The 16,667-nt window shown below is 34.7% G+C and overlaps 2 protein-coding genes across 3 annotated transcripts; both read right to left on the bottom strand.

The window, feature by feature from the left end:
• Positions 1–229: 229 nt before the first annotated feature.
• Positions 230–1,047, bottom strand: LOC131628589 (uncharacterized). The gene has a single exon (XM_058899424.1). It carries the CDS (start codon positions 922–924, stop codon positions 349–351), a length of 576 nt encoding a protein of 191 aa, XP_058755407.1. The 5' UTR covers positions 925–1,047; the 3' UTR covers positions 230–348.
• A 114-nt stretch (positions 1,048–1,161) lies between these two features.
• LOC131628588 (protein NETWORKED 1A-like) lies at positions 1,162–7,961 on the bottom strand. Of its 2 annotated transcripts, none has more exons than XM_058899422.1 (5): positions 7,666–7,961; positions 7,119–7,205; positions 6,786–7,001; positions 2,571–6,682; positions 1,162–2,463 (listed from the first exon to the last, which is right to left on the bottom strand). In XM_058899422.1, the coding sequence occupies exons 3-5, from the start codon at positions 6,886–6,888 to the stop codon at positions 1,375–1,377; spliced, it is 5,304 nt and encodes a 1,767-aa protein (XP_058755405.1). In that variant the 5' UTR covers positions 6,889–7,001; positions 7,119–7,205; positions 7,666–7,961; the 3' UTR covers positions 1,162–1,374. The 2 variants fall into 2 exon arrangements, with proteins under 2 accessions (XP_058755405.1, XP_058755406.1); XM_058899423.1 differs by having other exon boundaries at positions 6,786–6,997.
• Positions 7,962–16,667: the final 8,706 nt, after the last annotated feature.

The following is a 16,667-nucleotide window of genomic DNA, read 5'->3' as shown; positions in this document are numbered from 1 at the left end:
GATGATGTTTGCTTTTGCCCATACGAGGGTCACCGCCAGACACGTCAGTTTGACGTCATTTTCTTATACTCTAGATGGTTGGCATGTGGGTAATCTCTTTTGTTTCCTTGTCTCCTCGAACAAGCATAAATTTAAACTTAATCTGACCTTTTAATTTAAGCAGAGCGTACGGCATTTTTTGACTCAATAATGTCTGGCTTATGTTGGGTACCCTGTAAAAAAAACAGATATTGAATGCTTATCCTTGTTATGAATGCTGGGAAAATTTGATCACTAATAAACTTACTTTTACATTTTAGATATCATAACACAATAGTTGTCATGTTTGAAAACTTGTTCAAAAACAAATCAAACTTGAAAATCATTAGATAAAACACTAAACATAACCATATCTCTACTTTTCCCCTTAATGAAGAGATATTTCCTGAGAACTCCCTCCCTCTGAAAACCAGCTTTTTCCAACACCCTTTGAGAAGCTATATTTTCAACATCAACTCGAGATTCAAGCCTCTCTAAATATGGAAACTCCTTAAATGCTGTTTCAATCACTTGTTTCACAACAAGTGTTGCAATTCCTTTCCCCCAATACTTAGAGCTCAGAGCATAGCCAAGTTCAGCAGATTTGTCCATGCATCTACCCAAACACGACCGGAGATCAATACACCCGATTGCGCGATCGTGAAGGCAAATTGCTCTGAACCATAGAGATTTGCTTGCTATGTTTTGGATGAAGTTGATGCCATATTCTTTGTTGGTGTGAGGCTCCCAAGTACAATACTTGGCCACTTTTTCATCACTGGTCCACAACATAAGATCATCAAGATCAGAAAGAACAATGGGTCTAAGAGAGATTTGTGTTAAATCTACATCAACACACTCTTCTTTAGCATCAGATTTAGAAAAACATGTAATTCCTTCCATCATGTGTTGTTTGGCTTTGATTGTAGAATAGGTGTTTGAATTTGGTTGCAGAGAATTATTAGTTTTTGAAAATGACCATAAAACTACAAGAATAGGTGAAGTGAGAAAAATATTATTTTTTTAACAATTTCGGAGTTATATTTTCCAATTTGCAAAAGTCAAAAACTATTTATAAATACTTACAATCCAATATATTCACTCAATATTGAAGAAAGGGAGTGAAAAATTGATTTATTTTCTGATTCATGCTTGATAACATAAGAGTGTCACACACAACTACTTAGCTAAAATGTCACTTACAAGTTTTAGTACAAGTTCTTCTGAAAGCTAAAAACATAAGAGATCTGAAATAAGTTGCCATGATCATTTAAACACTAACCTTAAGCTAAAATTAAGAATTGATAGCTAGATTAGTAAAAAAAGCACTTTACAACATGGTGAGACTATATTTACTTAGTCTTCATTAGCTGAAGTCTTTGTGGATCCACAGAAACACCCTTTGTTGTGCTTTTTGCTACTACTCTTCTTTCCAATGTGAATAAAGTCCCTCAGAAACACCACTGTTTTTCCTGAGAATTTGTTCTTCTTCCCTGTGTTCTTCTTTTCATCACTCAATTTCAGTAAAACATAGTGCATGTTCTGAACCTCGAACTGCAATCGTCCTATCTCTTCTGAACCTTTTCGCGCCTGCTCCATCACTCTTTTCCTTTGGTTTTGCCTGCTCTTTTCTAACTCTGCCGAAGTCTCCCTGCTTGAAGACGGAACACTCTCTTTGATCTCCTTTGTGAGTTGATCATTAGTATCTGCTAATTTCACGACAGCTCCATCAAGATCTTCGATTTGTCTTTTAACTGTTTCGTATTCGGTTTCGTCTCCCTTCTTGCCTCCTCTCTTCTTTGTCTCCATTTTCGTTCGGAAATCTTGCACGGTCATCTTAATAACGTTCAGTTTCTGCTTATCTGATGCAAGCCTCTCCAGTAGCTTTCTCCTTTTGCCATCTTGAGTTCTGTCTTTTATGCTTTTCATCATGTGAAGCTTGTCAACAACCAATTCCTTTTCCGCCTCCAATTCTGAAGAGGTGTTCATACATCTTCCTGAATTGTTGTCCGACTCATGGCATGTAACAATGTCCTCGGTTGGATCAGAATTCCTTTTCATTGCTTCACGAACCATTGAACCATCATCAAAGCAATCATGTTCAGCAGTTTCCCATAATTCGAGCATCCCATCATCAGTCCCGCTATTCTTTCTCCTGCGATACTTAGAAGCTGGATTATCTGATATTTGATCGAGAGGAATATCTTTCATCAGCGATCCATTTTCGGACTTCGTTCTCCATGTGGTGATATCGAACATGTTCTCGTCCTTGAGTATCTTTTCTACTTTTCTGTAGTCTTTTCCTGAATTAGCTTTAGCCGTTAGATTTTCTTCCTTGACACGCCTTTCAACTGCTCTAATCCTTGCCTTCAAGCCTATCAAATCTGAAACACCGTCCGGTATCTTGTTTTCTGTTATAGCGGGGTCGATGTTTTCTACTGCAACCTGGAAACATTCATGACAAACAAGAATAAGTAGAATACACAATCTTCCTATGCTCATTCAACAAGACAAGAGGAAGACAAAAACCAAAGTACATAACAGATATCTACCTTTTGTTCTTGTCTGCATACAGCGGACGCTTTATTTGTTAGAAAAACAGTTTGCTCTAAAGAAGTAAAATCCTCTTCCAAAGAACGAATGACCGGATCATAAGTAGACAAACGACCCTTCAATCCTCCAACTTCACTTTCTAGAAAACCGACTCTTTCCGTCATTTTTTCAATCTCCAAGCTCTTTGCAGCACTCTCATCTTGAAGCTTTGTGCAAACCCCAGTAAGCTCATTCACCTTATTTTCCAGCAATGCTTCACTAATGGATGATGTCTGAAGATCGAAATAGAACGTAGCAGCCTCGGCCTCCCAAAGTTGAAATTCGTTTGTTTTATCCATCAGCTCTGAACTCAACGTCTTTTCTCTAGCCTTCTGTTGTTCCACTTCTTGGTGTAATAATCTCATCTCTGACAGGACACTTCTATTTGCTTCGTTGAGGAGTTCGATTTCTTTTTTGTGATTCATGCAACCTTCTGATAGTTCGAGAATCTGCTTCTCAAGATTTTCATTGATCAGGCTTGATTCTTGTTGCTCCGTTTTCAGTTTTTCAATGTTTCTGCAAAATTCCGCGTTCAACATTTCCACAGCCTTTAGCCTTTCCTCTTTTTCTAACAGTTCTGTTTTCTTCTTCGTAAGAAGATTCTCTGAACTTTGAACTTGATGACTTAAGTCGTCATTTTCCTTGTTGGCTTCTCGCAGATCTTTGTCCATAGCCTCAACTGTCTCTTTCAGATAAACATTCTCTGCTTCTTTCGCCTCAAACTGTTCTCTTAACAGACCAAGCTCCTGTTTAAGGTTATTGTTCATGCTGTGAAGAACACTCAGATGTTCAGAAAGTTCTTTTTGTTCCAAGACCTTCTCAATGAAAAAGCTCTCGTAAACCAAACTAAGGCTTTTAAGATTCAGTGCCTCATCGAACATCGCACTGTTCTCATCCTCAACAGCAGACTTTGCATCTTTGAGTTCTGAAACACTCTTAATTAGCGAATTTTTCTCCTCGAGTACCTTACGATTTTCTTCCTGAAACATAAGACTTGTTTTCTGCAAATCCATCGATTTCATACGAAGAACCTCCATTTCAGATTTCAACACGTTCTCCCTTTCTTCTCCCTCGGTCAGTTCGGACCTCAGTTGCTCGTTCATCTCCAGTAGTTCAAGCTTAACTTTCTGCAACATCACATTCTTCTCACTTGTGTTCTCGAGCTCCTGCTCAAGAATCATTTTCTTGGAATCTAATTCTTTTCCCTCAGATTCTTGCTGCGAAAGTACCGTCACAAGAACAGAATTCTCTATAAACAGTTGCAGCTTCTCTTCCTGTGTTTTCACAAGAGAACCTTTCAAGCCTTCGATAATGTTCAAAATATGCGATACGGAAATTTCCTCTTGTTTGAAACCTTTGTTGTGTCTCCTATCTGGATCAACCTGAAGAGCCCCGAACACTTGATGAATCCCAACTTTGAATTTTCTAATTTCTTCGAGCAAGAACTCTAACTCCATCTGTTGCATAAGGTTTTCACCCTCCAACTCGGAAATAACTTTCTCAGAAAATTTCGAGGCCTCAACATGTTTTTGACATTCAAACAATAAGCCCATGTTCTTCTGCTCCAAGTCTTCCATACATTTTTGCAAAATAAACATCTCAACTTGCGCATTTACAGCTTTATCAAGTTCTTGTTCGAATTCTACCTTCCCCAACTGGCGCTCTTCTTGCAGCCGAAGAACGAGATTCTCCAAATTCACCAATCGGGATTCACTTGAGTGTTTATGATTCGCATGCTTTGCTTTTTGTGCTGAAAGCAAAGCATGGAGTTCTTCAACTTGATTAGCTTTGCTTTCTTTGTCTTTCTCCATATAAGTATATTTTTCCTCGAGTTTCGTAAACCTTTTTTCAAGGTTACTTAATTTCTCTTCAACGCTCTCCAATTGAGATACCAGAACGGTTCTTTCCTTAACGAGATTAGACTTCTCGTTATTCAGGAGATTGCAGAATTCTTCCAAGCTACTCGATTTAGCCCTTAAACCTTCAAGTTCAATCTTTGAATCGGAGAGGGAACTTTCCAGTAAGGCATTCTTCTCCATTAACTTCTGCATACTTTCGGTGATAATTTGCAACTGTGACAATAAAGCCGATTTCTCACCAACAAGACTGGATTTTTCTTCCTTCAGAACGTTGCATGACTCTTGAAATTTCTTCACTGTATCTCTTACTCCATTCAGCTCATCATTCAAACTAGATAAGGAACTTTGCATAACAGCTTTTTCATTCAAAAGTTTATCCATATCCTTTGACTTTTCACGAAGAGCTTCTTTCTCGTCTTGTTCGACTTTGCATACCTCCTTTAGTTTTGAGTTCTCCTTTTGTAAATCCATCACAGATGCTGCAAAACATCTAGGATCCAAACCTACAGACTCTAGATCTTCCAGTATGGCCCGGTATCTATTATTCAAGCCATGGATCTCGTCCTTTATTTGACGAGATTCATGTAGGAGGTAATTGCTTTCTTCAACTTTCACAACAAACTCCCGTTCCAGATTCTCTTTGATCTCTTTCAACCTGGAAATTTCCATTTGCTGATCTTTTACGGTTCCGGTGGTTGCGAAGTTAAGCGCATGCAAAGACTTGTTCTCTTCCACAATATGTTGCATTTCTTCTTTAAAACCTTTTTTCGAAAGTTCCAAGTCTTCTAACATCTGAAGCCCGTGTTTAAGCTCCAACGCAAGAGATCTTTGCTCATCTTGTGACTGAGAGTACGATTTTTGCAGAGAATGCAGAGTAGACTCAATTTGAAGAAAGCGAGAATGCTCTTCCTGCATCAGAGTCTGCATCCTCTCAAACTCGTTATGCTTCTCTAGAAGCTCTCGATCTTTTATAGAAATCTTCTGCACTAGATTGTCAGCCTCTAGCTGAAGAGATTGATTCGATTTCTCCAACGTGTCACAGTTTTTTTCTGCAGTCTTTAGCTTTTCGGCGCCGAGCTCAATTTCTCTACTCAGCCGTTCAGAAGTTTCATGAGCATGCAAAATATCACTCTCCATTGAAGATAATTTCTCCAAGCATTGCTTGTACAGGAAAGCTACAGCTTCTTTCTCTTCATTCAGTGTGGTAACCTTTTCCCTCAACGCTTTAACTTCGAACTCTGCTCTTTCAATTTTCTCAGTTAGCATCCTTGAATTCTCCTCGGCAAGGGTAATTTTATACTCCAAAACAGATATCTTTTCAAGAGATTTCTCATACTGAAGACGACCAGCATCCTTCTCAGCTTCCAGCCTGGCAAGTTCTTCCTTGAGACTTTTAGCTTCGGTTTCCGCTTTAGCGGCCCTCTCATCATGCCCCTTTGCTTCTAGCTGAGCCGAAGATAACATAGCCTCCAGGCTAGCTATCCTTTCCAGACATCGGTCGTATTGAACTAGACCACTATCCTTCTCAGACTTTAGCTCTGCTAGGGCTTCCTTCAATATTCTGATTTCGATTTCTGCTTTGCTGGCTTGTTCATCAAGGCCTTCAGATACATTTCGCGCCTTATTAAGCTCTTTTTCCAATTCAGATAAACTTTCCAAACTTTTCTGATACTGAAGAAGGATAGAATCTTTGTCAAGTTGTACATCTGCTAGAGTTTTCCGTAAAGCTTCGAGTTCAATTTCCGCTCTCCCGGCATGCTCAGAGTCAGACTCAGAATTGTTCTGGCCCTTCGCATTCGCATCCTGTTTTTCAGCAGATAACGGAGAAAATCCAAAGATATCATTCAGTTGCTTTAGACCCTTTCTGCTTAGACCTAACGCATCTTTCTGTCCATCAACTTGATCTAAGAATGTACGAATCGGCTGTGGCATTTCAGGCGTGTGTGGCTCACCTGAAGAACTACACGGCGAATCGTCATTCAGCAGAAAATGTTCTTGGTTGGGAAATGCTTCTGCCATTGTTCTGTGAGCCTGACGTAGCTCCCCCGTTGCATGATTGTATCTCTCCGCTAACGCACGGTATGCTCGGTAAAACTCCTCAACTAATTTCATGAGTTCCGGCCGCTTCTTATAGTACATCTCCGCCCTTCTTGCAAACGAGTCCGCATCCTCTTCAATAAGCTTAATCATTGCTTTGACTTTCGCGTCCATGTCTGTCGAAAACACATAAAATCATCTCTTAAACGTTAAGAATCTCAAAAAAAAAAGATTGTATTTTGATTAAATTAAATGTAGCTTAAAAATACGGATTCATACCCGTAAGATTTTCCTGAAGCCATTTAGAATTCTTCGGGCTAATATGACTATCCCACCACCACGAATATAATCGCCTCGAGTCAGAATGCAACAAAGCCGCCATAGCTCCAGCAAATAACAACACTAAAGCTGGTTTGGATTTTGCAAAACAGCAAAGATCCGATAATGAATCCAGTCCCGATTACCCGTATGTAAATTTCCACCACCAAGGTCTATCTGATAAGAAAACGAGAAACATCGCATATTTAATAAGATTAGACTCAGATTCATGAAATTCAACTTTTACTTTCATGGTTTAACTTTAATCTATTAAAAACACGGATGCCGCGTTACCTGCTCAGTTGAACACAGCTCTAATATCTTCTTGTTACAAATATAATTGTATGTTCCAACAGCTTCAACCGTTCAAAATCAAGATAACTGTAAAGAAAGAAAAAAAAAAGACAAAATGAGAACAAAAAGAAGAAAGAACATACATTAAAACAACTACCTTTTTAGCAGAAACCAAGAGATCCTGAACAAGAACAGCAAAAATCTCAAACATCAAATGACCCAAAAAATTTACCAGCATTGGTAGAATCAAATGTATAAAAACTATTATTCAATTATTTTTTTCCTTTATTACATAAAACAAAAAAAAAACAAAAATGTTTCTGGTAAACAATGACATCAAGAGGGTGAAGAGAAAAAGAAACAAGAAATCTTAAAAAAGGTTACAACTTACAATAAAGAAAAGCAAGAAACAGTGACATGACATCAAAAGAAAAAACAGTATTCATAACATGAACTACGAGGAAGACATAAACATTGGACAACCTCAGCAAAAGTACAAACTTCAAAGAAATGCAAAATGAAACTCAAAACGAGATCCAAAACTTACCAAGTGAAAACCAGCACTGATCAACAACATCCAAACTGAAGATCCAAAAACACCAAAAAAACAATCAAATGGGTATGTATTAAATCACAAAAAGCACCAAACTTTGATCTCTATTACACCATTCACACCCCAAAACAATGAAATCTAGCAATGTTAGCTTCAGTAGCAGCAGCAGCTGTAAATGTAATAGAATAGAACACTTTGTTTACCCCATTTTCTCTCTCTTTCAATAGGTCGCAAAAAGTGGCATTTTCTCTCTCTCTAGATAGTGGGTTCTTTGGAATTATGTTCTGACAACACTGATGACTCGTTAACTGTAAAAAATAAAAAAGACGATATTTTTCTCAGAGTGAAAATATTAATTTGAATTTGGATAATTTAACTCAGTATTAATACAGTATCCTAATGAGATTATGTAATTTAATACCATGATTATGTTTTCGTTAAACTGATTTATTTGGATTAACTAAGGACCAACTTAAGGTTTTAACCTGTCCTTTATCGTTATTTTTGAATTTTTAATAATACGGTTATTCGAATTTACTAGTTTACCCTTGTTTTTTTTGTTTTTTTTCTTTCCTTTTTTTAAATTCCATTTTAAATCAATATTTTCTTTTTTCAAAAAATATCTTTTTGGTACAATCAAATAATTGGTGTGCACAATATGTAAACTATTGGCTACTGAATTATATGTAAATTCATTTTAGTAAAAGTAAACTTTATTTTTTTTATATGTATTCAAACTTTAATAATGTAGGTATATATAAATTAATATCATATAAAATTTAAAAGTAATAAAGCATATGTTTTTAGATGCACGCCCAAATTTTTATTTGTGTTTTTTGAATTATTTTATCAAAAAAATAGAAGTTATAAAATATAGTTTCAGAATCAGACGAGTTTCGGTTGATTTTTTACCACAAAAACAAATAAGCCAATAAAAAATATGAAATATAAAAAATTAATTAATTTATACTTATTAGGAAGTAATAATATAACTTTTTCTTTTATTTTTAACCCAATAGTTATTTCTTATTTTTTATACCAAAAGAAAAACTATTTCTTAATTTTGTTTTGACTATTAATATTTTTTTTATCATGTATTTACTTTTTTCTACTAAATATATTAAATTTCAATATCAGTAGATACTCGGAATTTTGTAAAATTGACTTTTATTGAGGATTTGAATTTGCTTACCTTAATATGCATTTTTGATTTTAATGGGATAATATGCAAGTTTTTCTTAATAATTTTGTAAAATTGTTTTAGTTGTATTTTTTTTTAAAAGCAATATTTTAGATAATGTTTCACGCCCAAGGGTTTCCTTTCTCTATACTTACACATTTTTCCGAAAACAAAAAACGTTAGTCAAATATCAAATTTGTAATTTAATTATTTATTTAAAAGCTGTTTTGATTTATTGGTCTTTGATTACATTTTTTTATAAATTAAATAAATATTTTTTTTTATCACCACCAGTTTCATTAAATTTAGGAGTTAAGCGTCAATCACCACTGAACCAACTAACAATTGGTAATAAATATCACTTTTGTAATGAGAATTTTTAAAATAATATAAACCATGTTAATAAATCATAAATGATTTTTTGTGGTTAATAATAATTGAAAATATTTAAGTGTTATTAGTAGACAATATTTTGAGTATGCTTGAGAGAGAAAATTTAAAAAGGATAAAGTTTTTTCTTTTTAATTACACAAGCTATAAAATATTTTAAGGACAATGTTATCTTGTATCATTAAGTCCCACGTTAAGATAAGAGCTAAATCTAAAAAAAATCATTTTGGAAATGGGGGCATTGACTTTATTAGAATTTTAGAGTTTGTCTATTCATTTTTTTTTACCACACTTTTATTTAGTATGAGTTTTTAAGAGGTCCTCTTAGGCACTAAATGTGTAATTTACCTGAATAACTTCATAAATTTCACATATTCATTTTTTTTTTTAACAATACTTATTTTCTTCATGAAATAACCACTAAAATTCTTAATTTGTGCGTAAGATATTATTCTACATTTATGAATTCATCCTTTATTATCGATATTTAAATGTATTGAGTTTGGTGAAAAATATATATGTTGAAGAAGTCTCATAGTATTATTTAGTTTTATGAAAGAAGGAGGAGTCTAGGACTATATATAGGATTAAAGTTTTTTGAAGTCCTACATCGCTTAATTTTGTGAAAGAATGAGAACTCCAAGGCTATATATAGGATTCAAATTTTATTTACAAGATGTACCAATTAAAAACACTTTAAGCATGTATTTGATTTTCTTTGTTCTCTTATACTCTTGTATTAGAGTATTGTGAGATGTAGTTAAATATTTGTTTTAGAGGATGTGGGTGTAATGGGGGTCTGGGTTAATTGAGGGTATATAATGTGTTGTAATAATTTTTACATAGTATTATTCTCTGGTTGTCTATTGACAAAGCCCGTGGTTTTTTCTCCAGTTTTGGAGTTTCTACGTTAATCTCTTGAGTTGTTATTATGTTCCTCTTTTTTTATGCTTTGTTTATCACAGCAACTAGTATTAGAGTTTTTGGTCCGATCCAAGAATAAATGTTCTTAGTATGCTTTGTGGTTGCAACTTTGTTTGATCTTCCATATTAGAAAAGAAGGGGTAATGTTGTGAAAAAGTTGTTGAGTTGCAATCACAAATTCCGTTGTGCAGTTTGGGCTAAAGTCAATGATGTGTTGATACAATCAAGTTTACACAAGGTGCAAGATTATGTCGGTGGTTGAAGAACTTCCTACCACCAAGAAAGTTACACCATAAGTTTTCAACCTAGTTTTTGACATGTGAAATTTTTGGAGTGGTTTACCTTCAAATAAAATTTATTCTTCATAATAAAGTATATGATTGTCGGAGATGACAATGTGAAATTCTTGAAGTGGTTTATCTTCAAGTGAAAGTATGATAGTTTTTAAAACTATGATTGTCGGTAAAGACAATGTGAAAATTTCTTGGAGTGGTGTAGCTTCAAGTGACTATACTCTTTATGGTGGAGTATGATTGTCGGTGAAGACAATGAAGTTTAATGTATTATTTTTAATCAAGGTGGAGATTGGTTGAAAATATACATGTTGATACTCTTTATGGTGGAGTATGGAAGACAATGAAAGTTGATGTATTATTTTTAATCAAGACGAAGATTGTTGGGTTTGGTTGAAAATATATATGTTGAAGAAGTCTCACATTGCTTAGTTTTATGAAGGAAGAAGGTATCCAAGGCTATATACAGGATTGAAGTTCTTATACGTCCTACATCGCTTAATTTTGTGAAAGAAGGGAGAGTCCAAGCTATATATAAGATTCAAGTTTTTCTTAAATATGGTATAATATGATTGTATTGATTAATTTAGCTGAGAGATCATCAACTAATCAATACGATTGATCTTGCACCATTATTTAGATATGAATAATGTTGTTGATCAACGCATGATAGTATGAAATGTTAACAAAATTATATGTATTGATCATGAAAGTGCATGTGGTTATGGTTATTACAGTCTAATTCCATCATATTTCTATCATTGCTAAATCCTAAGTTTACTTTATTGGTTTTACAAATTCTATAATTATTTTGAAACCAATCTTATCAACATTTTCACTTAAAATATAATAGTTACTAGAATGATGTTATTGCACCAGTACCTACGGATATGATACATAAATACTTACTTTTGATACTTCATTAAAATGATGTCATCGACAGTGTCATTGTTCTGTTCGAGAACCAAACATGTTGATGCAATTTTTTTATGGACGGTGCAAGCTACTCTGGTGTGATTGCGCTGGATGGACCTTCAAGGTTAGCACTCTATTAGACGAGAATACGAAAATGCAAAGATTTAGATGGGGTGAATAGACCTCATAAAAATAAACTAACCAAATTGAAAATACATTTAGTTTGAAAAACTTATAAGAGTTTAGAAAACAATTTGCATTGCGGAAGCAAAGTGTGTATAAAATTAATTAGGCTTATGGGATGATATATACACAAAACATCTTAATTGATATACAAGTACAAAAATCAAACCAGGTAACTAGTCAAATTAATCAAAATGGTATATCGAATAATGATCAACTCAAATGAGAGGTGTAAGTATACAAATTAAATACATATTAGAATTCTAAGACCATAATTTCTAGTATTAATCAACACCGAGAGAATTCACAATGCCAACCTAACAAAACATACGCCTAGAAAATAAATCTCTATTAAGACAATAAACCCAACAACATACAATTCGATGAAAGCGATAAAGACAACCTAAACATGCAATTCTAAGAAATTAAAATAGAGAGAAAGAAATAAGAGAGTACGTCATATTTATAGTGGTCCGACATCGTCTTCACTATACCTACTCCACTCTCCAATGGTTTCCCATTGAAAAAATTTGATCTTCCACTATAATTTGTGACAAATTACAAGATTTTCAGTATAATCATTATCTGAATAACGCTAAAAATATAAAAATCTTCTATCCAAATCCTTGTTGATTTGTACACAATATCCAATTTGAATACTTGTGAAATCTTTGCTCAAAATTATCTTGAATCTTCCAGCACCAAGAATGATGCTCCAAAGTTTGCGTTATGCATCGATCTTTACCCGATCCTATTGCCATCTTGAGGATTAACCTGCCAGAAGATTGAGAAGAACTCCCACTTTGTTCGTAGGCTTCCATACAACACTAACAAAGTAATTATGGAGAGAAGAACCCCCTTTTTTTTGCTGGACTTGTCAAAACTAGTCATAATCACTCACACTTTGCAAACCTCTGAAAACATAAGAAATCTTCAAAGAAACGTAAACCACAATAACAAACTCTCCTAAAAAATCACACACCTCAAAAGATGATATTTATATCCACACGAAAATGGAAAAAGAATTATGTAGAAGATGAAAGAATTCATTTCCAAAAAACTCAAAACTGATTCCAAACTCTTTTGAAAGTGAGAAAACAAGTGTGCTGTGAAATTTCAAATCAATCGTGTAAGTGTAGGTTTTCAAACTTTGTGAAAAGTTTTGAGTGCGAAAGCTTTTGTATGTGCTATATACCTAGCACAAAAATGAGTGAAAATAATGTTTGATTTGAGTCATAAGCAAAAGCAATCAAAACATAAACCAAGGAGGCGAAGGCAATGCAACTTCACACTCCAACAGCCAATTTAGTATGTGAATAAAGGGTGTAAAGTGGATTGTGAATAGAATTATACTTTTTGTTGTTCGCATTGTGGTATATCTGCAATGAGCAATAGTTAGGCATATACTATATTGGGTATGTGGCCGACACAGAACACAAGCATGACAATGATCTTTATCATTTTAAGCAAGTTTATACATTTGTTTATATTTTTATATAACCTGCTAATTTATTGGATTTGATTGTTGAACTTTATTTATGCAAGGAAAAACTTCAAAAAATTAATTATTATTTGACTCTTAGGTTGAAAAAATGTCTCATATGAATAATAGAGAAATGGTGTAATTAGAAGAGGCCTTGGGGCGGGGTAAAGGCATACGCTTAGCCTATCGTCCTTCCTAACTCGCCTTTTCATTTGCTCGGGCGCCCCTCTTTCAGATAGGGCATTCGATCTCTAAATACGTCACTTGGAACCTTGGTGTCTACGTAAATAGCGTAAGATCGTGTGTAAAATGTGTATCGAGTTAACAAACGTCACACAAGAGATCGTGGGATTTAACTGTGCTCCTTAAATTTTAGTGAAGAAACTACCCAGTCCATGAGTGGTTGTAGTATCCTATGAAAACATGGATCCAAGCCCTGGGGATTATAAATACCTTAGTACCGGGATACACTAGGGAGTAAAACCGAGAAAATAATCACATACCAATAGTTTTTCACCTAACATATTGAAGCAACCGCAAAACTCATCAAATAAACAATGAAGTCGCCATCGAACATATATTTATCCTAAGCGAAGGAATGGAAAATATCGAAGAAAACCAGATAAATAAGCAATGGTCACAGAGAAAGGGTAAGGGTGTGTGTTACGCAAGGGTAAGGTATTAGCACCCCTCACGTCTGTGGTACTCCACATGATCCATTCTTGCTAGTTTCTAATCTAAGTGTGTGTATGTGTGTGTGTGTGTGTGATCGATAAAATAGCAAGTGTAAGTGTACTATTTTTCCAATGTAGTAATAATGGGAAATCCTAAAGGATCGATCTCAAGGATTGCGTGATGTTATAGAGTTATATCTCAATTCAATTAAACAAAAGCCTTGGGGTTTTGGTTTGGAAAATTTTGAATTAAATAGCAAATAAATGTAAAAGGTTAACTTAGCCAAATATGAGTAACATGCCAAGGTAGGTGTGTGCATTAACATGTAACAACTTTGAATCCTTATTTCAATAACAATTTCTAACTTATCAATTATCGGTTCTTAAGGATGTTTGCTCTTAATTCGTTAGGGGGCAAACCTTAGAAGATTCATCCTAAATCTTAAATCCTTAGCGAATCATGATGAAATCAAGCCTTTGAATTATCAAGAATGTTCTGGTTACTATTGGGTATCCCTATTCTTGGGAAATATCTACTATAGTCTAATTGTACAAAAACCCTAACAATGGCGGTCCAGCCTAATTGCAAGTCATACATCAATCTTGTTGGTCCGACGCGGAAAGCTTTAGAAACATTGTACAATTAAATTGAACATGAAAGATAATAGATTACTAAAATTGGGAAATCAAAGTCATTAAAGATGTTGTAACACGGTGGGAGAACTGACTTTTTTAAATGTGCGGATAGCAACAGTCGCCACCGACTTTTATTTTATCCAATTGGAAAGGCAAAAAGAACAGGAAAGACCTTTGAAAGATTTTGAGTTCGGGGGGTGATTTATACAAAGGGAAGGTGTAAACACCCTTTGTATCAATGGTTATCCATGGGCTCTTAATTGCTTAGCTCACTTTGTTTATTTGAAAGGTGTCGTGTGTGTTTAGAAAAGATTTGAATAAGGACTTTAGCTTGAAAATAAGCGTAGCCTTTTTTAATTGATTTGAAAAAGGGGTGTGAAAAGTAATTTGAAAGTTTGTTGTGAGCAAGAAGTTAAGAGTACCTACCCTAAGTTCGTCTTTCTTGTTCTTTAAGCCTTTCGTTTGAAAGGGCTATCCATACTATAAAGAGGGTAGGTAGTCTTTTCATTGGATTTAAATAGGGTCGTCGAGAATTATCGTTCGCCATAAGGCTATCCATACCATAAAGAGGGTAGGAAGTCTCAGGGAGGATATAATAGTCATTTTAGGCAACCAATGAGGATACCTTAGCATTTGAAAGGGAAGATCATCATCTTATCGTAGGCAACATCAAAGGGTCTTATGATCTTTGATGATGATAATGAACTGAGGGCAACATTTGCTAAGGCATCCTTGTATCTGAGGGACTTGACTATTTTTAATTGAAAGGCAGCAATAATAGGAGTTACCCTAAAGGTGTGTGGGCGCAACAATCACGTGATTATATTTAAATATTTATCTTGCATTAGGCAAAATAAATTCATTAAATCGTTGTCACTCCCTAAATTACTAACCACGCAGTTTAAAAATCAGAATAATATAAACACAGTTATAGCAGCAGTTATAAGGTATGGAAAGTAAAGGCAGGAAAATAAAGGCAGAAAATTAAAAGCCCTAAGCTATTACAAAAAAACCTTACAAGCCTATACACATTTTCTAGAATTTAAATGGCAAAAATAAATAAAAGAAAGCAATCAAAGGCATGCGACATACACTGGAGTAAGAGATGAGGAGAGAATTCGCGCATAAAAGAAATTCAATGTTTAAATACAAAATGGTAAACCTAAACCTTAAAGGTTAACTTAGTGGCTAAAAAAACCTAAAGGCAAACCGAAGGATAAAAACCTAAGGGTTAACCTGGACTTATAGTTAATGGACAACACCTACCTTAATGGTTTCTATGATTTTTGAAGTTGAGGTTAATTACTAAGCCTAACTGCACTAAATTACAAGGAAAAGTCAGTTGACCTAATTAGCCTAAATTAACCTAAAGAGGAAATATAATCCTATTTACTAAATTAATTAACTAAATGAGATTTTAAGATTAAATTAAATTAATTAAAATTAACTAAAATAAAATAAAAACCTAATCCTAATTTTATTAAACTAATTAAAATCCTAATTATTAAAAATATTAAATTGATTAATCAAAAACCTAATGCCTAAATTAAACCCTAATATTATATTAACTAATTCAAAAATAAAAACCTAATTCTAATTTTAATTGGTTAAAGTAAAAGAGTTAGTTGTTAAATAGCTAAAAAAACAACTTAAAATAAGCAAATAACACAATGAGACAAAACCTGGGCGCTGAAAATTCTGTGAGGTTGGCCTGTTAGGTTCCATGGTGTGTCTGCATATCCCCAAGCGTTGGATCCAACAGTGCAACAATCTGAGGGCTGAGAAGAAACGATGTATCATACGTGTGTAGGTATGGAAGGCACCGGATCCGTGTTTGAAAGATTTGAAAAAAATATTGTAAAACCTGGGGATCGAACCTAGGTAACTTCACCCAACACCCACACCTTTTGCCAACTATGCTGCTTTCCTACGTTGTTAATTAAACAAGACACAAAGAATAAATAAAGAAATAACTGTTAATGTGGAAATTCAACGCGGATCCCACTATCCCCTGACGAGCCAATCAAAACAAGAGAGAGGGTGAGAACTCGTTGACTGGCCAATGAAACCTTCGCGCGCGCATTCCACCAATCCTAAAATTCAAAGGAGCGAATCACACTGCGCCACGCCAGGGTCCATAGTCAAAGGACAGTCTTCGCCGCCGGAACAGTGCTTTCCGTCACCTTCTCCGGTGAAGCAATAATGGCAACCTTCGAAAATTAACCAAAACAAAAAGCAAAATAGCCCAGATCCACTAAACCAGACCTTGTGAGTTCAATGGTACAATTTTTATGTCCTGAAAGTGCCTGGAATATAAA

This window comes from Vicia villosa, unplaced genomic scaffold (assembly GCF_029867415.1).
Source record: "Vicia villosa cultivar HV-30 ecotype Madison, WI unplaced genomic scaffold, Vvil1.0 ctg.000467F_1_1, whole genome shotgun sequence".
In the NCBI taxonomy this organism is placed as follows: domain Eukaryota; kingdom Viridiplantae; phylum Streptophyta; class Magnoliopsida; order Fabales; family Fabaceae; genus Vicia; species Vicia villosa.
This window is presented reverse-complemented; position numbering and strand designations above follow the sequence as displayed.

What these genes read in the sequence shown, in the direction of transcription:
- LOC131628589 (XM_058899424.1), bottom strand. Translation starts at nt 924, where the DNA reads ATGATGGAAGGAATTACATGTTTTTCTAAATCTGATGCTAAAGAAGAG.
- LOC131628588 (XM_058899422.1), bottom strand. Translation starts at nt 6,888, where the DNA reads ATGGCGGCTTTGTTGCATTCTGACTCGAGGCGATTATATTCGTGGTGG. An exon ending in GCTTCAGGAAAATCTTACGG is followed by an intron (nt 6,683 to 6,785) that starts GTATGAATCCGT and finishes TGTTTTCGACAG; the next exon opens with ACATGGACGCGAAAGTCAAA. An exon ending in TATGCAGACAAGAACAAAAG is followed by an intron (nt 2,464 to 2,570) that starts GTAGATATCTGT and finishes GAATGTTTCCAG; the next exon opens with GTTGCAGTAGAAAACATCGA.